The sequence below is a fragment of the Phalacrocorax carbo genome, chromosome 18 (genome assembly GCF_963921805.1).
Source record: "Phalacrocorax carbo chromosome 18, bPhaCar2.1, whole genome shotgun sequence".
NCBI lineage: Eukaryota > Metazoa > Chordata > Aves > Suliformes > Phalacrocoracidae > Phalacrocorax > Phalacrocorax carbo.
This window is the reverse complement of record NC_087530.1, coordinates 719,036-745,698: the sequence shown is the minus strand read 5'-3', so window position 1 is coordinate 745,698 and position 26,663 is coordinate 719,036. Positions and strand designations below refer to the sequence as shown.

Below are 26,663 nucleotides of genomic sequence, written 5' to 3'. Positions count from 1 at the left end.
GAGATGTTTTGGTGGGCTAAGCTAGAGGCAGCAGGTTAAAACTACCTCCAAGAAACCTTAAAACCAGGCACCAGCTGACCTTCAACCTGCAGCTATTCCAGCATGGAACTAAACTCTGGGCTGATTTTCCTCTAAAGGCAGGCATGGAAAAAATGGTATATGCAGCAGTATTTCACTGCTACACTAAATGTGGCTACAGAGGGATGAATTCTTGCGATATAAAGGATTTTAAACAAATAAGGGCTTGAGCTTACAGTCAGGATGAGGATGCAGGATCCTTTACGGTATGTCATAGTGTTTCCCCCTGCAAACTGGGATCTTTTTGGATGGTGAAGCCTGACCAGAAGTTGCCAGGAATTTCTGCTCTGCCTTGGGAGTGAGGGACCATGCATGTGAAGCAGAGCTGGGCCACTGCCCCTGCACTAGGCAGCAGTGCTGCAAATCCCCATCGTGGCACCGGCGCACCCTTCCAGCAAAGCCGTGCTGCTGTGGTCAAACAGCGTGGGGCGACGCAAACAGAGCAGGTCCCGCACCAGTAACAAAGCCAGCTAGCGCACACACTTGTTTGGAACGATGAGCTGGAGGATGCAAGTTTTGGCATTCATCCACTCAAGGATGAGCGAGCTGGTGTTCGTTCAGCCACAAATCCAGCATCGTAGCCAAGACTGACTTAAATTCCTCCTATTCAGCATCCTGAAAACAAGACACTGGTACAGACTGGACAGCATGTACGTGACTGCAGAACTCGTGAGAAAGAAATGCTCTGCATAAACACAAGTAAACAAATGCATTTTGAAAAAGATTTATGTAAAATATTCAGAGGAAAACATTGTACTTGCAAATACTTCTGCTTTTGAGTAACTTTACACTGGTAGATTAACCAACTCCAGGATAGTTATTCACGTACCTAATACCAAGTGTGCAAGTATTTGCTGATTCAGAGCCTGTGCTTATGCTCTGTGAAAAGAGCACAATGGTGCCTTTCCCCAGCCTCCAAGCTCTGCTGGGGCTTAAAGGTCTCCATAGGCAGAAGCACCGAGAGCTCGCCCTGAGCTGTGCAGCCTCCCCAGCTGCAGCAGCGGATTTGCTCCCTTGTGCAGCACAGGGCTCTCCTCGGGCAGCTTCTCCTCGGGTAAAACTGAAGTGGCAGCTAAACAGTGCTGGAAAGTGACTGTCTCTTTGGAAAAAATGTTATTGCAGATCACGCCACAGACATGTTGGGATATATCTTTGCAGTGTATCTTAGAATATTTCGTGGATACTAAGCAGCAATTAGAGTCTTCCTTTGGAATCAATTCATTTCCTACCGCCACGGTAGCAGGGAGGATCTTATTGAAACTCTAGGATTTTTAATATTATTACACTAAAGACTCTCTCAGTATCAGCATCTCCGTGGGGGAGCATTAGCACACTGTAATGTGTAACAACTTCTCCAGTTCAGGAAATCTTGTTGTATTTGTAATAGGGCATTTGGGGCATATATTATGTATGGGACATATATTTCTCATTTCCACCAGGCATCATCTTTCCTTCTCTCTAAATTACTCTCCAAATAAAAAAAAAAAAGCATTGTATTCCTTATTGCTCAAAATATATATATATTGTTAATCTTTGGACCCAGAAGCCACCATCAGGGCTGTATGCAGCAGAAGCCAGAAAGCCTTGGTCAAACAGCGGGGGAACAGAGCTGTAGTTGAGAATACCCAGTCATTACCATGGTTCAGCATGCACCAGCTTAACACGCATCAGTAAGCCCTCAGCAAGCACCAGTCTAACGTGCTTTACTGGAGAGAAGCACCATCAGGACAGGAGGAAGCTTTGCTCCCAGTCCAGAGTAGTATCCAGGAGTAAGCCGGATGCCAGGATTCCACTGTTGCAGGACACTTTGTTTGCTTTATGGACAGCAATACCAAAGCACTAATACATATGTTGGTTTTCAGACAAGCCTCTCAAACATGACTAATCAAAGCTCATAGTCTTTCTTTTGGTAGTACCTCTGAGCACACCAGGATGAAGAGCAAGGAGCTGGAACCACCCTGACGATCAAACCCAAGGACTCCCCTGGACCTTGGCTGCACCCCGCTCTGCAGGCACATCAACAGCTACAGACCAGCTGCAGCCGGGCCTGCGGGAATCCCTTGGTCAGCCAAGCTCCCACCTTCTGCAGTGGGAGCCAGGTAGGTGCGAAACAGCCTGGAGATACCCGTGGAAGGAAAGGGAAGGGCTGTTTGCTCAACCGCTCCTGCTCAGTTCAGCCTGGCTGAAGGGGTCTACACAGACAGAGAGTCCAAACAGGATGGAAGGAGCAAATGGTTATCCCAGTGGGAAAACAGGCTGAACAGAGCTCTTCAAAAGATGACCAAATCTCAGCAAAAAGAAAATGGGACACAGGAAAACATCAGAGCTTCTTGGGGATTAGTGGTGTAGTTAAAGGCAGAGTATCAGACAAGGAATGGCCATGTAACAACAGAGACGGACCATCCATTAAATGTGCCACTCCTTGAGCTGGTACATGATTTTGTCAGGGCAAAAGAGAAGAGGGAGGAAATTTGGGTGACATCATCTGAGTGAGGTTCTTCTCCTTTTACAAGTTACAGAGGCCGCATTTCCAGCGCAAAGGAAACCATGGCTCCAAGCAGGCAGCATGTCATGGAAAATAGAGGAAACCAGCTCTAGGAAGGGCCTGGGAGACCATCTTGCCTGGTCCCTGCCTCATGGGAATGACTGACTGATGCCTGGTAAGTGCTTTTAGGAGGGCTTTCAACTAGTCCAGTGATAACAACTCTCCAAGCTGAGCTTCACCGCCTTTGCTATTGTAAAGTTTTTCACCGTACCTTTGCAGAACCTCTTGCTGCGCTCCACACTCACCACTTCTCAATCCAGCCGCAAAGGACAGGAGAGCAGGTTACTGCCCTCCTCTTTAATTCACCTAGAAATGAACGTGTTTTCCTCCGTCCATTATTTCATTCTTCACCCCAGGATTTTTTCTTTTTCGTTAGATTAGCAGCTCCAACTCTTTCAGTCCTGCATCAAAGGCCATTGATGTCAACCCTTACACCAGTCCTGCTGCTCTCCAGGTCATCATTGATGACCTTCCCTGAGGTGCTCAAAACCAAATGCAGGACAGCCGCAGGATTAATTCATATGATTATGGCTACAGGCCACGCTGCTGTTCCACACTATACTGTGATTTGCATCATTTGCTAATTTAATAAGCGTGTTCTCAATTTCATCAGTGACATGCGATAATATTGAGCAGAACCAGACCTCTGCAGACCCTCAGGTCAGGATGTCCTCCCTGCTGTGAGTGGACTGCTCATGGCTCCCGGCTGCCCAACCAGCCTGGCAAGGCCTGACATCTCTAGACCACATCATCTTAGTTTGTTTTTCAGGCCATGGTGAAGGGAACATTGAGTATCTTACTGAAGTCAAGGTAGTTCCCAATGCTGCTTATCCCCGAACCACAGGCAGTGTTTTCTCAAGAACACTAGCTTGGTTTGACACAAGTTGCCCTCCATCAGTCCACACCAGCTGCTGCCTACCTCCTAGATGTAGTTTGTTTCACAAGGAAGACTGAGCTTGCATTGACCGAATTACAATTATTGAGCTCTTTTTCCCCCTGGCGTCGCCTGTCTTCCAAAGGCTCAAGGACCGCAGCTGACGGCTGGGGCAGACCACCGGCCGGGAGAAGCCCTTGAGAAGTTCCCACCCAAGTGGGGTCAGCAGAGGAACCGTGTTCTCTGTGAAGTTTAACTGTCTGTGGCGCGGGGCCCACAGGAGCTGCCCACTGTGCCCCGAGTCCCACGTTCGCTGAACCCTGGGTGGGAGCCCCGCTATCCCGGGATGGTGGAGGGGTGCGGAGCCCCGCTTCCTGCTCCTGTCCCGGGGCGCTGGGGGGGCGCGGAGCCCCGCTATCCCGGGACGGTGGAGGGATGCGGATCCCCGCTGTCCCGGGAGCCGGGGGGGGGGGGGGGGCGCGGGGCCCCGGGGCGCGCCTGCCGTGGGAGGGGCAGGGGCAGGACAGCCCAGGGCCGCCCCGGCCTGCGGGGCCGGTTCCGCGTTGGGCCGCGCCCGGGCGGCGGCGGGAGGCAGCGCTGCGCGGTGAGTGCCCCGTGGGCCGGGCCGGGGCGGCGGTGCCGCGGGTGCGGGGCGGGCTCTGGGCCCTGCGCGGTCCGGCCGCGGGTGGGCGCGGAGCGGCGGGGGCGGGGGCCTGCGCGGCGGCGGGCGGGTGGCGGGGGGAGCCCGAGCTGCGCCGCGCTGCGCTGCTGCGGCCCCGGCCCCGCCGCTCCCCGGGGCCCGGCACGGCGCGTTCCGCCGGGGAAGGCTCCGCGCGGGGCCGGGCCGCGGCCTGCCCGCCGCTCCCCGCCCCGCTCCGCCCGGGCCCGCAGGCCGCTCCCCCGCCGCCGCCGCTCCTCCCGCCGGGCCGCGCCGCGCCGGCCCCGCCGGGCGATGAGGAGCTGCTTCTGCCTGCGACGGGGGAGCCGCGACCCGCCGCCCGCCGCACGGGCAACAGTTAAGTGTCCCCGGACCCGCCGCGGCCCCTCGGCGCGGCCCAGCCCGGCGCGGCCGCCGCGCTCCCGGGCGGGGGGCTGGGCCCGGCGGGCGCTCGGGGCTCCGGCGGGGGCGGCGCGTCCGAGAGCGGGGCCCGGCCCGGCCGCCCGGCCCCGGCCCGGCCCCGGCGGCGCTCGTACGGCCGGGGCGGGCGGGCCGGGACCCCCACCCGCTCGCGGCGGCCCCGGGCGCGGCCTGCGGCCGAGACAGAGCCCCCCGAGGCGGCCGGCTGCCCGCGGCGGAGGGGCCGGGGTGGCGGGGTGACCGCGCCTTCGCGGGGCCGCCGGCCCGGCGTGCGGGGGCCCTGAGCTCCCTCGCGGCCGCCCGGTCAGCCCAGGGCTCTGCTGGGGCGGGCGGGCAGCTGCAGGCACAGCTTCGGCGGCGGGCACGCCGTGGTGACCTTGATTGCGCAAGAGCCTACGGCAAATTTTATCAGTGAGCGGCTAGAGAAAATAGCAAAACCTCCCTTCTTTCGCGTGGTTCTTTGCCGCAAGTGTTCACGGCGTGGGTTTATTTGACCGCCCGTTTTTCTCACGTGTTCTCAGGTTTCTGCATATCTGGAGGTGATAATGTGGGCTCTCGTGTTACAGTGCTGGCTGGAGCAGCGGTACTGAGCTGCCTGTGTTTTATGTGCTCCCCTCCTGCGTTACGAAGGCTTGCAAGCTTTCCCCGTGGTTTCTGGAGAGGTTCTCAAAGCTCCACCAAGCTTCTCTGAGCAGGGGCGCTTGCAGCTTGGTCATGGTAATGCAGATAGAGTCCTTTGGCTGAAACAAGACCTGCTGGGCTTCAGCAGGTGTTCAGCTGGTCAGGCTAAAACTTGGGTTTCTCCATCTTGTGTTCTATTTTAACGGAGTAAGAACATGCTAACATATACCTTGGTGGAGCCTGTGTGTCGTGTGGCAGGTTGGTAGTGTCATCCCTGTAATCTTTAGCTGCAACGGCCTTACCCGTGACAGTTTTCTCAGCATACTGGGACAAAGGCTTAGTTTGAGCTTCTGGAGGTGTGAAGTAAAATGGAGAACATTTTAGTCTTGGAGCTCTGACAATGTGAATCCCAGGCTGAAGGGTTCCTGCAGCCCCCAGGGACTTATTCACACACGTGCCAAGATAGAAATAACTGAACCGAATGTAATTTAGATTTTGCTGCCCTGGTGCAAGGTCATCTGTGTATGGAAACCTATTTTGGTTTGAAACAGGATGCTCTTCTCAAATGAGCATCCGTAGTTAGAAGTGCTGTGAAGCAATACAAGATCTCAATTTTGCTCATTCCGTGTCTTAAGTTCCTGTTTCCATCCAGTTCAGTCACACACAGTAGAGACTTTGCAGCTGATAAGGCGCAGCTGTCTCGAAGATGGGAGCCTGGGTGCAGGGGTGATTCCAGACATACCTTTTTTGGGACGGAACGTGAAGCTGAAATTCTGCCTGCTTGTGATGGAGGCCTCCAGGGCCCTGACCCTGCGTCCTGCCGCGCTCTCCTGTTTTTCTGACCAAAACTATGTCCTATTCCATGAACAGAAATAGAAAATTGGCCGGGGCTGTGTCCTGTTCCCGGACGCGGTGGGAGGACCGGGCGTGCGGAGGAGTACGTCAGTTTAACGTCTAAGCAACCTGTGTGTGCCAGCAGTACCTACTGCCTTTTCAAAATGACGGAGTGATAACGCGAGCAGGCGAGTGAGGGTTTTAGCAGTGTGTCTGCTTCGGTTTGATGGGATTATTTCCTGCAGAGTGCAGGAACTCAGTGAGGTAGTTGATAATTTTTTTCCAGTTTTGCCTTAGCTCATACTTCTCTGCCTGTGGGAAGAGCAAGTCAATGTCAAAGTGCAGGGCTTGTAGTTGAAGGAAGGAACAATAAGACCATTCTCTTGCCGAGTCCCTTGCTATTTAACTTCAGAACTTGACCTGCCGTGCTGGCAGCGTGATGCTTCTGTAGCAAATACATCATCAGGCTTGATCTGATCATGTACCCAGCAGCTCTTGAACTTGCCGAACTTGTTGAAGAGGAATACCGAGAGTTAAAAATGCTCTACAAACTCACAGTAATACATTAATTTCTGAAAATGTATTCCTGTGCAATATATGCGTCCCAGCAGAAGCCCAGCAGTGTGTGTGGTCGGTCACCTCAGTGGAATGCTCGAAACGGACAGTGAAGCCAACAGAAAAGTATGCCTAGGATAAACTAATACAAGCGGAGATGAGCTAGCAAGAAAATGGATGAGAGTGAGTGAAAAGGACATAGACAGTGTTGGGGATGCTAGGAGAAGGGGAGGTGTGTGTGACTGCTGGCATGGGCTGCAGGACAGCCTCCTCTGGGGTGGTGGGCTGCCCTTGGCTTTGCCATCTTGGCAGGGTGTGAGGCTCGGGGTGCTGGAGCTGCGCTGCCAGTTGGCAGAGGGCTTTGTGCTGCCAGGGCAACACAGGCCCCATGTTACACATCTCCCAGGGAGCAGAGCCGCTGTGCCTGCTGGAAGTAGGTACTTTGCAGCAGGAGGTCCCTCAGCAGAGCACTGGTGGGCATTGTGTCGTGACGGATCAAACTGAGACCCTGGCTGGACTGTCAGTGTGTGGTTTTCTGACTAAATGTCACTGCCTGCTGCCCACACTTCCTCTGCTCTTCTCCCCTGCCTGTACCTTGTGGCTTGCCCTGCAGGCTGGCAGCCTCTGGAGTTAGGGGTGACAGGACAGGACAGAGTGCCGCTTGCTCCAGTTTGTGTAAAAGGCCATCAGCCCTCTGGCCTCAAACTCCCTGGTGCCAAGAATTCTGGAAGGCTGGTCGGCAGCTCTGCCTGGAGGCTGCCTGCTGCAGGGCACCACAGCACCGGTCTCTGCTACCCTCTCCGTGCACTGTGGCCCACAGAGCTGGGTTGAAGCAGGGGGCTATGCTGCACTGCTGGGGGGTCAGGAAGGGGTCTGTGCCACCCCCTCCAGAGGTGCCAAACCCTGGGCAGGAGGAGGCAAAGAAGATAAAGCAGGGGCTTGGCTGAGGGCAGAAGGAGGGTGGTGTGGCAGAGGCTGGCAGAGTCCCTGAAGGCCTCTCCTGCAGCCAGGCACCCCGTCTCTGCGTCTTGTCCTGCGGCCATCCTACCTCTCTGTGCTCCGTGCTGCTTGGGGCTGGTGCCGGAAGGATGTGCAGTGACTTTCTCTGGTGGAGGCACATCCTTTCCCCTCTGGCTTTGTCTGAGCAGCCCTGCAGTGTTTTGAAGCTTCTTCCTGCCGCGGGGCTCGCATCCGGCTTCCCTTCGCTGCCTGGGCATGTGGGGGGTTGGATGTCGCCCTGCATTGAGAACGGCCTACAGGGAGCATGCTCCCAGCTAAGGGGAGAAATCTAATTGTTTTGGGCTGTTCCCAGAATAACCCTGCAGCACGCAGAGTGGTGGAGGCCCTTCGGCAGAGTTTGGCAAATGCAGCTTAGTGCAGGATGGTGAAAGGCCATCTCCTGGTCAGCTGGTTTGAGTTCTCGGCCACCATGATGTTAGGTGGGCGTATAGGTCAAACTCGCGATGTTTAAAGAGAACTTCATTAAAATAACAAGCTGTCTAACAGGAATATTTATAGAATGCTGCTCCATAACTTGATCTATTCTTCCACTGTTTTTTATTTTTAAGTTCAAAGGCACGATAGAAAAGAAATGAAACTTTGCAGAAGCCCTGGGGGAGAAGTGCAACGTAACTAATCATCTATACGATTGCCTGGACAGAGACTCCCCTCTGACCTGTGCAGAGTTCACAAAAACATTTGTCCGAGTGCGCAAACCGATTGCGGCTGCTCCGTATCTGTTCCAGATGCATCCTTGGTGCCACCCACACAGCGGGAAGCTCCCACGCGCAGCTGGCCTGGCACAGCAGAGCCTTGCCGTGCTGCGGTGGCTGGGCGCGGGCCCTTCGAGCCCTGCTGCCCCAGCCCTCCTGCTGCGGAGCAGGGTGCGGCACGCTGCCCAGAGACCCGTGGGTTTGTTTCCTGGGCAGATGCTCTGCCCGCCCGCCACCGCGGCTGCAGGCAAGGGCTGCGGTCGGAGCACCAGGCAGAGGAAGGTGCCGGGTTTGCTGGGCGCTGTGCAGCGGTGGCGGGCATGGGGAGCTCGGCTCGGCCCTCACTGTCATGGGGTGCTGCTCTGGGCCCTGCGCCGGTGCCACATCGTGTCTCACCCTGCGGCTTCCGCGTCTCGCCCTCTCGAGGCGGAAAGCCCTGCTCCCCGTGCTTAGCCGTTGCTGCCGCCATAGAGGGGCTTTGTGTGAGCCGGAACAAAGTGAGGATTGATGCTGTTTCCCCTCCCCCTGCCGCGCTGAGTGGGACCGCAAAGGATCCAACAAAGCTGCCCTTCTTCCCCCTGCCAAGGACGGGGTGCCGTCGGGCTGAGGGGCTCTGCCCAGCGGCACTGCGCTGCGGGTAGAGGCACCCACCCCCCTTCCTGCGGAGGTGCTGGGGACCCCCAGCACCCTGTCCTCGGTCTCTCCCAGGCTGACCGTGCTGATGTTCGGGTTCCTGCCAGGGCAGCTGGCCCTCCCTGCAGCAGGCCCCGGCATGGGGAGCTGGGGTCTGGGCAGCATTCGGCAGCAGGTCCCCAGCCCGCATTAGCCCCATTCCTGCCATCACCAGTGTGGAAGAGGAGGGAGTGCCAGGGGCTCCCTGCCCATCTGGGGTTTCCCAGGGCCTGAGAGGGGGCTCAGCCCCTCTGCGTCCCCCCTGAGGTGTCGGTGCCATCCCGGCCGCCCCTGCTCCCCCTGCCTCTGCGGAGCAAGCGGTGCTTTGCTGGGGTGGTTTGGTGGAGGCGGAAGGTGCCGGGGGAGTGGATCTGCTTTCCCTCGGTGTAGCTGCAGCTGTGCTGGAACCTGCCGTGCAGTGCTCTTAGCGTGCTGGGGAATATTGTCACTTGCCTGGATTTCAGTTCAAAATGGCCTACCAGAAGCTCATATCAGCATTTGTTATCTCCCAGCTCCTCCTGTTGTGTAATAACAAGTCATCATGTTATCGAGAGTGACTTGGAAAAGTTTCAGAAAATGTGCATCTGTATGAAGAACAGATTGTAAGTTCTTTGTTAAATTCGCATTATGTTTGCTCGGTACTGTGTGTTTTAGGCAGTGGGTTCTGGATCATTTGCGAGGCGTCTGGGTGAGCCGGTGGAGCAGTGCAGGCAGCGGTGCGGGGTTCGTCTGGGCTGTGCCGGGTGCCACCAGTGTTCCTGTGGCAGAGCCCCTGCTCCTCGCCTGCCCTGAGCGCAGGGAGCCTGTCGGGAGGGGAGGGCGAGCCTCTGCGGCTCAGGGTGTGCTTCTCGTCGTGCTTTGGAGGCTCAAACTGCGGAGGGAGCAAAGTGGGTCTGCTTTGCTCTGTGCGTGCTGGATGCTTGTCTAGGTGGCAAAGCAGAGCTCTCTCCTGGATTTGGTTCATTGGCAATAGTGTTTTCACCATTACTGGTCACTAGCTTCTGTTGTTTTGGTCTCCTCAGGTAGTCTGGCTGTTCGTGTGACATTATTATTATTTACATGGGGCCCGGACTTGCTCTTTTTTATTGCCTGCAGCACGATGTTTGTTCAGACTGGGCATTGTGAAGTGTAAACCCAGGTCCCTCTGGCACCAGCACTCACCTCTGCCTTTTCTAGAAGCAGTAAGTAACCAGCTGTCTACATGGCCTAGAAATGCTGGGGTTTAATTGCTCTGAGGAGGGAATTGAATTAGGTAGCTCTGGTTCACGGCTTGTCTGGCTGCGCAGCAGTGACGCTTGTTTACACAAAGCACTGCCCTTTTATCTCGGGGTGCGTGGGGGGCGGTTTCCTGGGGCATTCCTGCCTGAAAGCCGGAGAAGACTTGCCCTAACTGGCTGCCTCTGCAGGAGACCACATGCTGGGGCAGTGGCACCTTTCCCGATCCTCCTCCTTCAGCGAGTTGTTTCAGCAGCTCTCTTGTCCTCTCTTCCTGCTTCCTGCAACAGCATCTCTCCGAAATTGGTTGGTCTTACCTGCTTCTGTCTCCCTTTGCGTACCTCCTCCCCTGAAGTACTCGGTGATGCCTCCCTTCTCCTGGAAGATGCTTAGGCCTTTTCAAGGCCTCTGTCTGCTTTGCATCAGACCATCCTGTGCCGCTTCATCTGTGTTGCCCTGGTGTTGAGCAGCAAGCACGGTTTTGCATACAGCGCCAGATACATCTGTGCTGCTACATGAAAACGGTCTGGGTCAGGGGGGTGCGATGGGGCTGAAGACTCGCGGGGGAGCCCCCAGTGTGTCTGACACCCGTGGTGGATTGGGAACCTCCCAATGAAGTCATTAGGAGCAGATTTCTTGCTGCTTAAAATGGCAGAGCTGCTTCAACCAGCCTGACTCAGGGATGAAATTTCCTCTCCTGTTTGGGAGGGAAGGGAATGAGCTTGGGTTTTTCCATCGTTGCGAGATGGAGACCAGCCCATGCTAAGTATCCTGGAAACAACAAAATTAATCTCGGAAGAGGCTGCTGGCCCAAATTCCAAACCTATTGGGCATTGCACAAATGTACCCTCTTATCAAAAGCAAATGAAAGTGCAGAAGGTGTGTCTGGCCTAATCCTGTGTTTAATTTGGCAGTCTGTGGTGTGTCAGCACAGGCACTGTGGCATGCATGCAGGTTCTCCGGTGCTCTCTGTCTTCTGGTGGGGTGTGCTGCTGAGCAGCCCTTTAATTCTGCTCTTTTCTTTCAGGATCAGTCCATAATGCCTGAAGTGCGAGACCTCTCAGATGCCTTGCCCGACTTGCCGATGGATCCCATCACGGGTGTTGGCGTGGTTGCATCCCGGAACCGAGCACCGACAGGTTATGATGTAGTAAGTAGAGCTATTTCAGCTGCTGTTGCTAATGCTTTGGTTCTGCACCGATGAGGCTTTACTTTGCTGGGAACAGCGTCTCTTCCAGAGAGGGCTTGCCTTCAGACGTGTGCTTTAAGAAGTAATTTGATATCCAGCTGCCCACCTCTCAGCCCACAGCACTTAGAGCTTTCCCCCAGTGGAGGTTTGTGGGTGCAATCGTGCTACTTCATCTGTATCACTCCAGAGGAGCATAATTACCTGGAGGAGGGGTTTTCAGAAACAGCTGGCCACCGTGGCATGCAAATTTAATAATCCTCATAACATTCGTCCTGAAGGAGTCCTAAGTATTGCACAAATTATATCTGTGAATAAATGGATCCCGCATCAGCTGTTTAATCCCACATACCAGCACTGCACAATGATGATGAGAAGCTCCAGAATGGGAAGCAGAGAGTTTAGCATCCAGCTGAAATTGCAGGGATGATTTTGATGGACAGAATGCAAACCTCTAAACTAAGCTTTGGTAGGAGGCAGGGCAGCAGGAAAAGGCAGCTGGATATGGCAGAGGTGAATATGTGAATGGATAAAGGGACCTCACTGTTTAACAGTTGCTTATTCTTTGGAGTAGTTGCTCTGTAACCAACAGCATGGGTTTTCTCCCCATATATTAGTGTTCGAAACATTGAAATATCATAAAATACTGACCTTGCAGAGCTCTGTATGGAAAGATTTGGCCCGTAGTCCATCTGCTCACCTTTTTATGATCCTGCTCCAACTGTGCTACATCACACCTTGGGTTTCCAGGGTTGGATAGCTTGCGTGGTCGGGAGTGGAAACCAGTTGACTTGAGGCTTTCCTCGCACCTTTTCAGCTCTGGATCATTGCATACCCTGTTAGTGTGAGAAGGAAGAAGATGGATTAGGCTGAAGTAAGGACACAAGGGAGGGAATTGTGAAAAGGCTCCTTAAAGACCTGGAAGGTTTTTGCATTTACTGCATTTTTCTGAGTGCTGATTACCTGAGCGAGCCAGGCTGTGTAATTAGCTGCTTGCCCTGATAAAGGAGCATGGGACAATGTGAGAGTTGTGATAACAGAATTGCATTCTGCCTAAATGGCTGGGCAGAGAGAGCGCTCACCCCAGATAGCCTGTCTGTGGTTTAATAGGGAGCTTCAGCACTAACGCAGTTTAAACTAAACAAGATAAAAGAGTCTTCCTGTGGCTTAATCCAATTACGGTGGTGTTGTAATAATGCTTGTGAATGTGGGTCGCTCTCTCCTAGGGGGCACAGAGGAGGCTGCCTTTCCTCTGGTTGTTCTGCCTTCCTCTCTGCTCACAAGGAGCTCTTCTCTGGCCCTGGGGCCAGCAGTCCCTGCTGCAGGCCGTGGGGAAGCGCCTGCTGCCTGCAGTTGTCTTACCCTATGCATGGCTTCCACACGCTTACTCCTTCAGCCTCGTGTGTGGCACATCAGCGGTCCGGCTCTGTGCCCAGATGCTGTCAGCCACAGTCGGTGCCCTTTCCACTGTACAGTACCTGCTGAGATGGGGCCGCTCCGGGTGCCACCCTGACGTGACGGGATGTCCTGGCGCCCAAACCCGTGGGACGGTGGCACGTAGGGCTGTGCTTTTCATGCCTCGATGTCTGGGAAGGTGGCTCCTCTGCGTGAGTCTGGATCTGGAGCAGTGCGTGGTATGCGGGGTTGCCACTTGCCCGCGACCTCTCTGGAACCCAGTCTGTCCTATCTGAAGGCATGAAGCCGAGTATGCAGAAGTGCACTTCTCAGTGCAGCAGAGAAAGTCATGTTCGGAGACATGGGCAATGTGTGGCTTGGGCGGTCTCAGGCTCTGTGTTTCTCCAGATAGGCAATTTCCCTAATGAGACACCGACAGTCGATTGTTGCTTCAGGGTGTAAAGCCTTGATGAAGGCAGCTGTGGCAGCTCCATCCTAGGAGTGTGCTCTCTAAAGCCCTAATAGTTGTGGGTTCAAACTGCACCCTGAAAAGCAGAACCACTCTTGTCTTTTGGGAAGCATTAATACAAGTTTATCTTGGGATGTTGCTGGAGTCCCCTTAGGGATCTGATGGCTTTGCCTTTTGCTGCAGCTTCTGCAGCATTCACTTCTGCAGGTGGATTCAGAGTTGCGTGGGAAAGTACTTCCTCTTGTTGGTGACAAATTTGACATAGTGTAGTTTCACGGACAGTTTTGAGTTTTGTGATGGTGAGGTACCCAGTTCTCTTTCTGAGACAGCTATGTTATTAATAGGATTTACCTGGTTTCCCTTTCGTTTATGCTCTTTCTCCAATAAACAACCATTGCCATATTCTTTTCCTGCCTTCTTCCCTTTGCCGTTCTTTAAAACAAACAAGCAAAGGCACAGGTGCTTTCAGCCCATTTGTAAGCTGAACGTCCGGGGGATGTCCCGGTCCGTTTCCCATGTTCGCATGGAGCCCCGGCGTTCGGCGTACCACCCAGCTGGAGGTGGTGGTGCGGTGGAGCCGAGGGTACCAGACCTGGGGGAATCTTGGTGAAGGGATCAGAGATCATTTTCCTCTTAGTAGTTTTTTTAATTACTCAGAAATCTCCATTGCCTTTGTGTCTCTGTAGAAAACAGCTACTGATGCTTGTAATGACTAGCCAGGTCTTTTGACAGCTGAAGCACCAAAGACTTGATTTTGCCACAATGTACAGTGTGTCTGAACTTAGATTCCTGAAAATCTGCCCAAACTGGCAAGACTGAGCGTATGGGTGGGGAGGAAAGGGAGGAGAGGTGGGCGGCAGGGAGCCTGGGGTAGGAGAGAGGTGTGGTTCCTGTGCAGCTGCGTTGCTTGCTGCAGGCTGAGTGCCAGCTCCACGGTGGGGTTTGCTCTGGGGCGAGAGCCCAAGCATGCTGCTCACCCACAGCTGTGCTGGAGCAGGGACAGCCCTGCACACCGCTGGGGGACACCTTCCTTGCTGGGTGTCACTCCGTCAAGTCCATTTGTTCATAGCACATGCCTGAGGAGTGTCTTCCCCCAGCTCCATGAGGAGAAGGACCATTCCTTGTGCCTGGGGCACCGGGTGCCCAGTGCCAGGTGCCGTGTCCTCTGTCCTGCACGTTCCTCACCTCTTAGCCGAGCGGAGGGCTTGGTGAGCTGGGGCTGCACAGCGCCCACCCTGCTGGACGGGGCTGCCTCAGGCTCCCCGGGTCGTCTCCCTTCCCACGTTGCCCCACCCAGGGCACGCTGCCATCGCGAAGCAGTGCTGCTCAGGCACAGCTCTGCTTCAGGAGGTGGTGGGGATCCTCCTTGCCTGCAGGAGCCCAGCAGGTGATGTAAGAAGTTTCCTGTTTATATTGTACTGTTTTCTTTCCCCATGAGTCTTCTGACAAGTTAACGCATGCTTATTTTCTCCGCTCTTGGAAAAAGTCTTCAGTGGGATGATGCAGAGGCAGAGTGCTTGGATTGCTGAGGGTGTCACTTGGGAATGTTGCATTTTGGCAGAAGCAGGAATGGTTTTGCTGGGGTTCCCATGGGGCCCCGGTGCTGGCAAGCTCTTGCCCCCAGCTGCTTTCTGCTCCGCTGCTTGCGTCCTCCTGCGAGGCTCTGCGGGCGGCACGGCACAGCCTGCCCGGTGCTGCCAGGGAAGCAGCAAGGGGCTCAGCGGGGACGCTGTCGCTAAGGGGCAGCGCTGCGGGCCAGGCCTGGCACTGCTGGCTCCCAGGAGCCAAGGAGCTCGGTCCTGCGTCAGCTGCCGGCGGTGCTCGGCTCCTGCGCTGCCCGGCTGGCCGTTGGGCAGGAGCGGGAAGGGGAGTGCGGAGTCAGCCGGGACTGCTGTGCCTCCCTGGAGGTGGGCTGGGTGCCTCGCCGCGTGGCTCCCCGTGGAACCAGCTCGAGTCTTCCTGCTAGCTATTTGATGGGTTGGAATGGCAGGGTTCTTCCTAAAAGGGTGTGTGGTGCGGGTTGGAGTGTTTGGGTTTTTTCATCATTAAGTCAGAGTATAACAGTGCCGGGCCTCCCTTCCTCCAGAGGGGGGGCACTGCCAGCCCGCCGGCACAGCGGCCCTTCACGTGTCTCGGCCAGCTGCAATCCAGCTGTGCCCTGGTCAGTGAGATGTAGAGGAGATGATATCAACTGAAGTGACGTAGTTCCACCTCAAAAATTATTTGGTATTGTTGTAAGTGATGTGAAGTTCCTAAAGCTTAGAGAGCTTAGATAAATAGTGCATTTGACAGTAACTTGCATAGCACCAATTTTACAGTTGCAGACTGGATTTATTGCTGCCTGTTGAGTTTTGAAAATCTTTACTCTTCAGAGAAAACAAAACTGGCTAACACAAGAAAAACTGTAACATGGAACTGGAACCATATTAATTAACGAAGTTATTAAATCTGGTTGTAGTCCCTCAGACTGTTCCTAACAAGGGCTGGAGTTCAAGCTAAGCATCCCTATGTGCCAACAGTTTTTCGAAGCAATCTGTTTTCTGAGTATCTTTTCACCAGGACTTACCCATAGGGAAGGGAGATGCACACGGATTTTGTTATATTCCTAGACAGGCACTTTAGGAAAGAGGTGAATTCAAGGAATAATAAAGAAACAAAAAATCCCACCAAAATCCTGTTACAAAATTTTACTATTTAAAGAAGATGCATGTTTCTTTGCAGAAGCCTGACCGCAAAAACTGTGTGTGTCGTACAAGGGCTCGAGCTGAGCAGGGGCTTGTGAGCAGCGGTTGCCAAAATGCGAAGAGCAGCTGATGCACTTTGCTCCCTTTCCCGGTCAGACAATAAACACGCTTTTCTCCCCCGCACACGGGATAATTGGAGGGTCTTGTCAGCATACACCTCTTGCTCCCCGCGCAGCTTCTGCTCAACAAAACGTGGGTGCAAACAGCAGCTCTTTGTTATCAGGCTGCTCTGGGGCCAAGGTCTTACTCAAGTCAATAAGATTAGACTCTGAAGAGCTGCAGTGGGATGGTTTGGCCCCATCTGAGAGGCATTAGGCAGAAGTTCAGCTGTGCTCCTGTGCAGCTTCAGACCACGCTAGAGCTCCTGTTGTGAGCCATCAGCTGAGTGTTAGTCTGGTGGGTGATCTTATTTCTGCTGCCCTTCTCCTTGTGTTTGCCACCTTGTCTCCTCTCTTATTCGACAGCAGACCTTTTGGGGCAGGGGCTCTTACCAGCTTGCACTGTGCAGGGCAAGTGCCCAGCTGCAAACAGAGCAGAGCCCTTTCCCTGGGTGTGGTGCTGCCTCTTGGATCAGCTCGAGGGTGAGATCTTCTCCTGCCTTTCTCTTCCTGCACGTGCCTCTGTCTCTTCAGAGGAGGGCCTGAGGTCTGTTTCCTCTGCCTTCCGTGCAGCGTGTGCCACCGGTTCGACTGGACGCAGGGTTGCGTTGGAGAGGGGCGGTTGCAGGCTGCGTCCTCGCACGTGGCAGCGCTGCTGAAGTCTGTGAGTGAGCAGGGCTTTCCCCAGCTGCTGGAAGCAGCTTTTTGGCCTGGGAGCCAGAATTCCTCGATGGCTTTTCTGTGAAAATAACACTGAGATTGGGCAGTTTCTGTGCTTTGTCTGCGCAGACCCCTCCTCACAGCTTGTCCCAGTGCACCCTTGCATGTAGGGTGGTAATGAGAGCCTCAATATGCTGACTTTTCCAAACTATTGTTTGGAGACTGTGACCAAAGTTGCTGTTTCCTCATTAGAATAGCCTTTGTCAGAGCATCTTTAATCAACGGACTCCCGAGAGACTGTGTTTTTAGAACTTCTTTTTATACCTCCGCTTGGAAGTTCTTTGCACTGCACCTCATGAAGAAACTAATGAGATGCTGTGAGAGTTCGGGCTACCGTTAATTAGAAGAGGTCTGAGGAAGAAGTACTGCACATATATTAACTTTATCTTGGCTCACATGACTCCTTTCTCCCTCTCTCTCTTCTTTCCAGGTTGCACAAACAGCAGATGGCTTGGATGCTGACCTCTGGAAAGATGGCTTATTTAAATCCAAGGTCACACGATACCTGTGCTTCACGAGATCATTTTCAAAAGAAAATGTAAGTCTGTTTGCTGAGTGTCTGCATGATTTGCATCTGTGCCTGGTGTGCTCTTACCCATAAGATGATTCATTTTATGGAGCCAATTATAATTCAAGCAGGCATTTCACTGAGTTTGGGTGAGTCAGGAGGCAAGCTGCACTGGCTAGATATTTGCATTTTGTCTATGTTCTTCATGGAACGAAAGTGCTGGCAAAATCCACAATAAAAGCGGCAGAAAAGGGAATGCTTGCATTTCAGCAACCCCCTCGTGCTAGCATTTCCTGCTGTAGCAATGGGCACTGTATGCTCATGATCCTGATGAATTTCTAACCCTAATTACCTAGAGAAGCAAATGCTGCAGGTAGTGTTGATGAAGGAAATGTTAGTTTCTGAATCCAGGGGCATCATAGATATTTTCTTGTAGGATTAGCTTTTCTTTCTTCATTGTTTTTGGTGCTGATTCATGAAAATTTGCCCACGTTGTGCATATGCTACCATATTCTTGCAATCTTCTAGTATGGCTATTAAGCATAACTTAATTTCTGATTAGTGGCAGTTGTCTGCCCACAACTTCCGTGGAGGAAAGGAGACCATGTGCAGTGGGAGCCTGATGCCTTCTACTGTTTTTTCGGTTGAGGCTAATATGAAAACTTCCTCTTTTCTGGAGGAACTATTTAATTCTACAATGAATGCACTCCATCTAGTGGGTAATCCTGCTTTTCGTTGTGTTTTGGATATTCACAGCGACTCAGTTGTCAGGGTATGGAGATACCATTTTGTACTCGTGCTTTTACCAGCGATAGGAACAGAAAAGCAACTGCGACTTCAGAGGCTGATCACGGGTCCTGACAGGAAAGCCAGGGGCTGCCAATTTCCAGCATTTGACCTTTATTCTATCTGCTTCCCTGCCTGCCTCTAGATTAAAATAAAGCTCCAGAGCTGTGGGAAATATCGCTACCTGGTGTGGATGGACAATAATTGTGCTTTTCATCCTGGAGTACCTGCAGTAGCAGGCATAATAGCCCCAGAACAGGTAGGGAGGGTATTAAACAGAAAGATTTGCGATGATTTAAGTTCATCTGTGGCTTCCTTGAATGTGAGCCTGTCAGAAATAATTACAGGATAGTAACAATCGGCTACCAGAGACAGTGTAAATACCCTCAGTCGGTGCCTGTTGGGCTTTTGGCAGGAATCCTCTGCTCGGCACGGTTTGGGAATACATTGCTCATATTGATGAGGAGTGAATTAAAGGGAGCCGGGGGGAGGACTGCCGGTCCCAGCTGCGCAGCAGCCTGGCGTGCGAGGTGTGGCGCGAGGCGCTGCATCCCGCGCGCAGGCTGTCTCGAGCCCCACATCAGCGCCGTGTTAGACCCGCGGGCGCTTCTGGCAGAGCTCCTGGGCAGCAGCCTGCAGGCAGCGCTGCCCGTGGGCGGGCGCCGGTGCTCCTGTGATTCACTGCGGCCGTACCCGGCGGACGGCAGGAGTGCCCTCTCTTCTCAGAGGTGGATTTCCCAAGGCTGGTCGGCCTCCTCCAGCTGGCCGAGCGGGCTCCCTCCCGAGGACACCCCTCCACCTGTGCTAGAACATGCGCTTGTGCTGCTTGAGGCCAGGGGCTTCACCTGTGCGAGGGGGCCTTTTGTGAGGCACAGACCGGACCCGCAGATCCCAGCACCAGTCTGGCAGCCCCTGGGAAGCACACAGAGCTGATCCGCACTCCTAGTCCTCTGGCTGTGGGAAGGCTGGAAGTGGGCTGGGAGGAGGAGTGGGCAGGACTGGCGGGGAACAGCCTTCTCCCCTTGTGCAGGGAGCAGCGCCCTTGTCCCCGGTTAGCCAGCAAGAGCTTTCCCTCCCATCTCAGTCCTCTCCAGCCACACGGGTATGATGTGCTGCCCAACCGGGGACCTCTGAGGGTTAAAAGGCCTCGATCCTCCCTGGTAGCAGGACCTAGAGCTGTCATCTGGGAAGGAAAGGCTTCTCTCACCTGGACATTGATGTGTTGCTGCGCTTTGGGTCGGAAGTTTTACCGCTCAGGGTTTTTTTTGTTTTTAACAAAACACTGGGAACTGTTTGTCCTGAAGAACATGTTGTAGTTAGCAGAGTTAAAGCACCTCCAATACCTGGTTTATAACGGAGACAGTCCGTAGTGTCTCTTTTTCAGAATCATCATTCCAAACAACTTAGAGTATTTGACAGATTATGAGGACGTTGCCAGTATTTGGGTGTTGTGGTGAGGACGCCCCAAATGGTGCATCTTACAAATCTTGTGCCCTTTTGTCCTGTGTACGTGGCAGAGCATCAGTGGTGGCTCCCAGTGTTTCAGCAACTAACGAACTTATCAGAGGCATCTCTCCTACCTGTCTGCTGTTGATGGTGAATGATCACTGGCTCAGCTGAAAGTTGCACACTGATGTAATGCAGCCAGACAGTTTGGATAAATAAAACATGAAAGATGAATCAGCAGCAACCACTTCATTTACCATTTGCTGTGCCAGGACCATGTTAACTGATACATTTGGGCTTCTCAGCACCCAGCATTGCTCACTCTGAGATGCCCTGGCCAAGGAGGGGGTGGAGGCGTGTGGGGCAGCCCGGCCTCGGCCACTGTGCGTGAGCAAAGGACGTGTGCCATGCCTGTGTGCAGTGGGGCAGGGCTGCGGCGTGGTGGCCTTCCTGGTGCGGCGTTGACCACGAAATCCAAAGCCTCCAAAAAGTAAACTCACGCCTGATCTTCCCTTATTTCAGAGGCTACAAATTTAAATATGTTTTAAAATAGTTCAGTGTAATAACCAGAGAGTAGAGGTTTGCCTGAAATACTCTGCCAGATGAAAACTAAAGGAGATACTTAGCAACCAGTAACAGTAAAACACACTGACATGGTTTGATGGCTTAGGATGAAATTTTAATTGTTTTGTATTGCATTTTTGTTTATAAAGGCTGTGCAGTAACTAAAGTGCTTTTCTTCCATGCTTGAATCCAGGTTATTGGCAGCAGTGCTGGCTTTAACGAGAACTGCAAAGAAAATCTGGTCTCTAAACAATTGTGGAGGCTGTCATTCTGAATTGTGTTTTGAGCTCTTCAAGCCTTGATTAATAGGCCGAGGCATCAGTTCAGAATTCATATGGACTCCAAATGAAGTTCTTCGTTCCAAATGGCCTGCTATTCTGGAGTGCGCCTGCATTTGGAGCTAGAACCATGTCTATTCAGTACTAATTAGCTAATGCATGTAATAACTTTGGCTGTGTCTGCATGAACCATCTTCCCGTAATGCTTTTTGCTGTTACTATCGTGGAAATGTCATGTTGCTATTGTAGAGAGCGTGAGAACTAAGGTGTCCTGCTTAGTGGATGAGTTGGGGGAGGTAATACTTTCAACTGCTGTGTTTCCAAAGGGAAGAATTTGGTTGTGCTTCCAAAGATCCAGAAGTACGGCAGTGGATGAGGGCTAAGAACCTGTAAATGCTGAAGGTTCTCCGGTGTCTCCTAGTCAATCACCTCATAGTTCCTGCAGAGGGGACAGACAGTTGCCAGTGTTGGCTTGGTACCTCCTTACCGTTTTTAAAGTTAGTGGTCAGATACAATGACAAGGCGTCTTGGGGTTCAGCAGATGAGAAAAGCTGGGTTTGCATTTGGTGACATTGTCACAGTCAACTGTTTCTTTTCTCTCTCCAAAGAGTCATTTAGGCAACGTCTTGGTTGATATGAAGCTCATTGATATCAAGGACACTTTACCTGTGGGCTTCATCCCCATCCAGGAGACCATCGATACACGTAAGTTGGTGTCTGTTCTTCAGTCCCGTGCTGTGGGAGCAGCTGCTCCACCGGTGCCTGTGTGGTGGGGTGGTGGAGGGCTGTGTCCCAGGCAGAGGGATGCTCTTAGCACTGCTGGTGGCTGGACTCAACATGTGCCTGTTTGGGGGCAGCTCTGGGCTGCAATGAAACAGCCTTTGGTTTTCCTATCCTCTTCAGGCTTTTAATGCTGCAGCCTGACTGCTGCCAGCTCGCCTGCTGGAGCAGCACAGCTCTGGGCAGGAAAGAATGGTTTGTCCTTAAATTTTGCAAGGGTGGACTAGGCCTAGTGGGAACAGGGCTGCTGTGCTGAGGGATGCTCGCACACGGATACCGAAAGGAAGGGCGTGTGCTCATGGTGCAGGGTTCACGCACACCAGCTTTACGCCTCTCTCCGTGAACAAGCGACGGCCCGGGCACTGGCAGGCGGCGCTGAGGGTGGTGGGGTATGTTTGCGCTTGCTGAGAGAAGGCACAGGTGGAATGTCCAGGGAAAATACCATCCTCATTTCTGCAAGGCAGAAATAGCTTTGCTGCAACGTTTAAGCCAGCAGTTCCCAGACAGTGTGTTCGGATCCCCCGAGACTCGTGGCAGCAGCAGCTGGAGCCTCGTCTGGTCGCAGCACTCTGCTCTGCAGCAGGTGTCGAGTGCTTCGGGCTTTGGCGCGGAGGGTGGGGACCAGCCCCGTGGGCTGCGGGACGCCTCGCGCCGCTGCCGAGTGCACAGCTACGCTCAGGAGCAGGGCTGGTACCTGTGCTCATCAGTAATGAAATCCAGCCTAGTTATGAGTAGAAGAGAGTTATGTGAGCCTGCTTTGCAGGGAATAATTCATCCGGGTCTGCAGCAGATGAGGATGGTTTTCCAGTCACTACCAACCTGGTTCTGATTTGAACCCGTGACCTAGAAGTGAAAGGCTCTGCAGCCCGTTTCCCATTCCCCTGGTCACCCCCTTTCCCTGGAGAATTCCTGGGCACATCTGGCATGGGGGAGAGTCGTTGGCTTATCCTGCTCGCCCTTGGGGGTGCTGGACACTTACTGTGTGCTGCTGTAATTTTTGTGAAAGTCCTGGTGGAAAGGTGGAAGAGGACTTCGTAATTTAAAATGCATTGGATTGTGACCCATACGATCTTTGAAGCAGAAGCACTGCCTGTATTAATGAAGTGGTGCATATCCCTGCCTCCATTAGCATGAATGAACACATTTCGATTGACTGTTTATAATATGTTTACTTAAAATTAACTCTGGTTAAGCATGTGTAATTAATGAATCCAGCTCCTAACCCAAGCTTACTGTAGACTCTAGCCAAGTGTGAAAGAGACCAAAGACAAAAGCAAATAGCTTTGTACTTACTGTGAAAGTCAAATAAGAGGCCCTGATTTTGTTCAGAGTGAAATTTGTGGTTGTACGTGTTTCTGTGCACTTCTCTAAGTGACAGCTGACTTGCAGTAAATCTGTTAAGTGTAGTACTCCTTGCTAGGTTCTGAGAAAAATTTCAGATGTGGAAGCCTTAAACCCTGGACTCCTAAAATCAGTTTTAGGCACTTCAAATAAAAGCCCTCGTTTTCCAAAGCAGAAGACTAGACCTCAGGGATACAGGTATTTAACATCTCTTAAAAAGCAGCGCTGTGACTGCAAAGCTGCACGCACAGACGCTGTATTGTGACACAGCTCGCGCTGCCTGTACATTTATTGGTGCTGGTGCGACAGCAAATTTCAGAGGCCGGGATGGATTGCTTTCTCCAAGGTGCGGATTACAAAACAGGAGGGGCCTATAGAGACAGGGCTGCTTGCCATCTGTTGAAGTGAGAGCGTAGTTTTAAGCTGGAGGATATTTATTCATATTAAACTGAAGGGTTTTTATTTTGAAGGCACTTGTTTGTAGTTGTTGGTTGTTTCCAGATTTTCATTCAGTGTCTGCACTTTAGATTTTCAGTTTATCAGTAGACCTGTCATGTCTTTCAAGTGCCTGCATTCACAAATAGAAACCACCTTGCTCACACTGAGACTCTTTAGGGTGAGTTAGAGCAAAGGTTTCCAAGCACCACAAATCTGTACCTGTGTGCCAGTAGCACCGTTGTCGTGCGACTGACCCATAGCTGGATGTGCATTGTATCTGCATGCAGACAGACGGTGTGCATATGCATGAATTCATTGTACAGATAAGCCTTAACTCTGATGGGCTTGAGCCTTTCTCGATGGATAACACGGAAACAAGTGAAATTGCTCTGCGATGCGTAGTAGGAAAGGGCCATGCAGCAGATTCACCCACCCTCTGAACACAGGTCAGTGCAATGCGGTTGCCCTGGAGGAGGTCCTGGCAACTCCTGCTCTGTAAATGTGGTTTATCCCTACGAAGGCACCAGGGCAAACACGGTGGGAGTATCATTTCAGTGCTTGCTGCCTGGGTGAGGAGAGGTCGTTAACAGTTACGAGTGCATGAGATTTGAGCAGCCAGCTTTTACTGTTAGCCGCCCTGTGTGGCGGCCTGTTTTTCTGCCTGCTCCCCCTCTCGTTGGGTTGGCTGTTTGGAAGCGCTTGGCAGAATAAGCTGACCAGTTGTGTCAGCCGCTTCCAGGTATGTTCCTAGAGGCGACGCTTGTGGGAGGAATATCGAGATCCGACTCTCCAGGCCAGTAAGGCAAACATTACCTTGGGAAGAGGAAGCGAATGTGAGGAGTACGTGGAAGTGGAACAATCGCCTGCCACTTGTGTTCTGTGGTGCAGTACTCCATGGCGTACGTGATGTCTTATCTTTTCTGCAGAGGGTAGTAGGGAGTGTTGGTTTATCGCAGTGCCTAATAACAAATCTCGCACAGTGCACAGAGAGCTCCTGATAGAAAAATTCTCCAGTCACTGAATGGCACTGCACTGTCTGGTTTGCTGACATACATCTGTTCTTTGGCTCCAGTTCCTGCCATAACTATCTGCCTAATATCTGGAGAGACAATAAATAACATTTATACCCTAATTTTGCATAAAAACCACCCCGTGTCTTGGGTTATTTTTGCAGAAGAAATAGCTTTCAGGAAGAAGAGGCTGTGCATTAAATTCATCCCTCGAGATTCTACAGAGGCAGCGATCTGTGATATCCGAATCTTGGGAAGATCTAAACAAGCCCCTCCTCAGTACACGTTCATAGGGTAAGTACTCCTCGCTCCAGAAGCTGTTGTCGTAAATTCAATTGTACCAAGGCCAAGCACCCTGTTTTCCTATAGTTACTAAGTAGTAGATTGTAAGAACTGAAGTTTGTCATTAGAAAAGTCAAGATAAGTGCAAGCATTAGAGAGTTTGATATAGGAATTAACTAACCCCCCCTTTTTTTTCCAGTTAGACTCGTTCTCACTAACCAAGGTATTTGTGAAATGCATCAGTGCTTGATACTTGTGCACGTGTGCAGCATTTCCTTGTGGCATTAATGTCTTCGGTGTTGATTACCCAGGGAGCTGAACAACATGGGCATTTGGTACCGGATGGGCAGAGTTCCACGCAACCATGAATCCTCGCAGCCTGCGACTCCCCCTTCCCAAGTACCATCTTCCACACCAGCTCCTAACCTGCCGAGGTAAGTTTTCTGCTTTCCGTCCCCTTCTGCTTGATGCTGCGTGGCGTATCGTCACTAACCTTGCCTGGTGGAATCGAGGCCAGGGTGCCAGGTGATTATGTGGCACGATCTGGTAATGAGGGGCTGCATCGTTCTTTCAAGCCTTTGCCTGCTGGAAGTTCCTTTGGCTGCGGTTGTATAAACACGTACGGGTGAAGAAGTCGGAAGAAATAAAAAGGCTGCAGAGGAAGGGAAATGGCAAACTACGCCTCTTCTTCACTTTAACATGTGTGGGATGTTGCAGTTTCCAACAAGTGCCCGTGGGTCACCCCTCGAGGGTGGGCTGGAACTGTAGCCAGGCCCGTTTCTCTCCTTGACCCAGGGGAGGGAGAAGCGTTTGTACAGATCTTCCTGTATAGGGATACAAGTTTTGCTCATTCTCCAGGATGACTGCAGTCATGGTTTGAGGGTACTGGCCCTCGTTTTTGTTTTCTTGGGCCTGACTACTGCTCCAGCCTTGCGGCTGACATTGGGCATGCAGAGCATGAGCTGGCATTGAGCAGCGCTTCTGGGCACATGCTGGCATAGTGTCTGTCCAGGTTGTTTTCCCTGTGTTATAAACGATGTTTTTGTGTGTGTATAAATGTATGCACTTGTCTGTACTTGCATCTAATAGTAGTGCTGTATTGACAGGTTGCTTGCTGGATTTCTCTGGACAAAACAGAGTGTTGTTAAGCAGCAAACTAACCAAGACAGAGGTTAAACGGTGCGCTTTATGCTCCTGGCACCTGCCATGAAAGCACGGCACCCAGTGTGAGATGGGCTCCTACTGATGAGGCTCATCGACTGAACTCTGGGCCGGGCTATTCCCAGGGGACAGCACATTCTCTGTGGGTCCCTTTGGGCTTTTGCTTAATTACGCAAACATGTATTTTTGCACGAGGTATTTGGTATGCTGCAGATACATTTACAGTATTACAATCACTGTTGAGAGCTAGAATTGCGAAGGAGGCAGCGGAGGAGCATTCCGGGGGATCAGTTGATATACAAAGGTCATTGTATCATATGGGTGGAAAATACTCATGTCCTTCGGAGTCTTGATGTACGGGTCATTTCAGATAGTGACGCTTTTAAATGCTGTAAACTATTCCCAAAAAAGCTTTTAAAGGCAGATGTGCACACTTGAGCCTTCACCCGTGACCCAGATTTAAATCAATGTCTTGCGGTGGCTCTTTGAACTCTCCAAAGCCTTTGGGCGTTTCTTTCACTGAGAGTTTTGCTCAGTCGCCTGCCATGCCGTGGCACGGTGCTTGCTGTCCTGAACTGTCAGGTACGCTGCAGGCAGAGGTGCTGTCTTGCTTCTCAAACAGAGATGGAGGCAAAAGGGATGAAAAGCCAGCAGCCTTCTGGAGATTTCAGCCTGTCCCACCGGGAGCTGATAGGTTGTTTTGGAGCTCTGCTGGACATAAGCTACATGCTAGCACAGGCCATGAGAGATCAGAGGAAAAGATGTCTTGATTTCAGAGCACAGATCTTCATTTTCTGTCTGCAAGAAATTCCTGCCTGGGCAGATTTCCACAATAAAGAGAAAAAATTATCATAGCAAGAGAATGTCAATGGCGGTCCTTAATCACTAAGTGTGGAAGGGTCACTTTATGGCCGAGCAGGGAAGGCTGCAGAGCGGCGTCAGAGCTATTGGGAACCGGGCCAAAATTAGAGCTCAGAGCATCAGCGACAGTCTGAAAAGAAGTGTTTACAAGGCTTATATATTTTATAACCTCTTGTTGTACAGTTTATGGTTTACAATGGCTGCAAGGAAATTGGATCAGTTTTGTTTTACTTGCCAAATAAAGCAAATGTCAAAATAGTCAATATAAAATGTATTCTAATTTGGCTGAGTTAAAACAGCCAGTATGCAGTGGAATAATTGAATGTTACATTAATGCCTCCTAGTAAAAACCACCTGTCTGTAGCCAGCTCCACTCTCATGCCCTATGCGTGATTTACAGGTAACTTTTACA

The 26,663-nt window shown here is 52.2% G+C and overlaps 1 protein-coding gene across 15 annotated transcripts in view; it reads left to right on the top strand.

Moving 5' to 3' along the window:
• Positions 1 to 26,663, top strand: part of MVB12B (multivesicular body subunit 12B) — an 83,285-nt gene that overhangs the window by 2,039 nt on the left and 54,583 nt on the right. For 6 of the 15 annotated variants that reach the window (XR_010375658.1, XM_064468822.1, XM_064468819.1 and 3 more), the window contains exons 1-6: positions 3,829 to 4,101; positions 11,212 to 11,334; positions 17,227 to 17,334; positions 20,987 to 21,083; positions 24,112 to 24,241; positions 24,541 to 24,663. Coding sequence is in view for 14 of the 15 variants with exons in the window: in XM_064468822.1 (XP_064324892.1) it covers positions 3,844 to 4,101; positions 11,212 to 11,334; positions 17,227 to 17,334; positions 20,987 to 21,083; positions 24,112 to 24,241; positions 24,541 to 24,663 (839 nt within the window). In the remaining variant the exon portion in view is untranslated. Of the gene's footprint in view, positions 1 to 1,991; positions 2,178 to 2,591; positions 2,739 to 3,828; positions 4,102 to 4,225; positions 4,513 to 4,796; positions 9,572 to 9,991; positions 10,151 to 10,398; positions 10,491 to 11,211; positions 11,335 to 17,226; positions 17,335 to 20,986; positions 21,084 to 24,111; positions 24,242 to 24,540; positions 24,664 to 26,663 lie in introns of those variants that run through there. The other 9 variants (XM_064468824.1, XM_064468832.1, XM_064468820.1 and 6 more) reach the window with 9 other exon arrangements.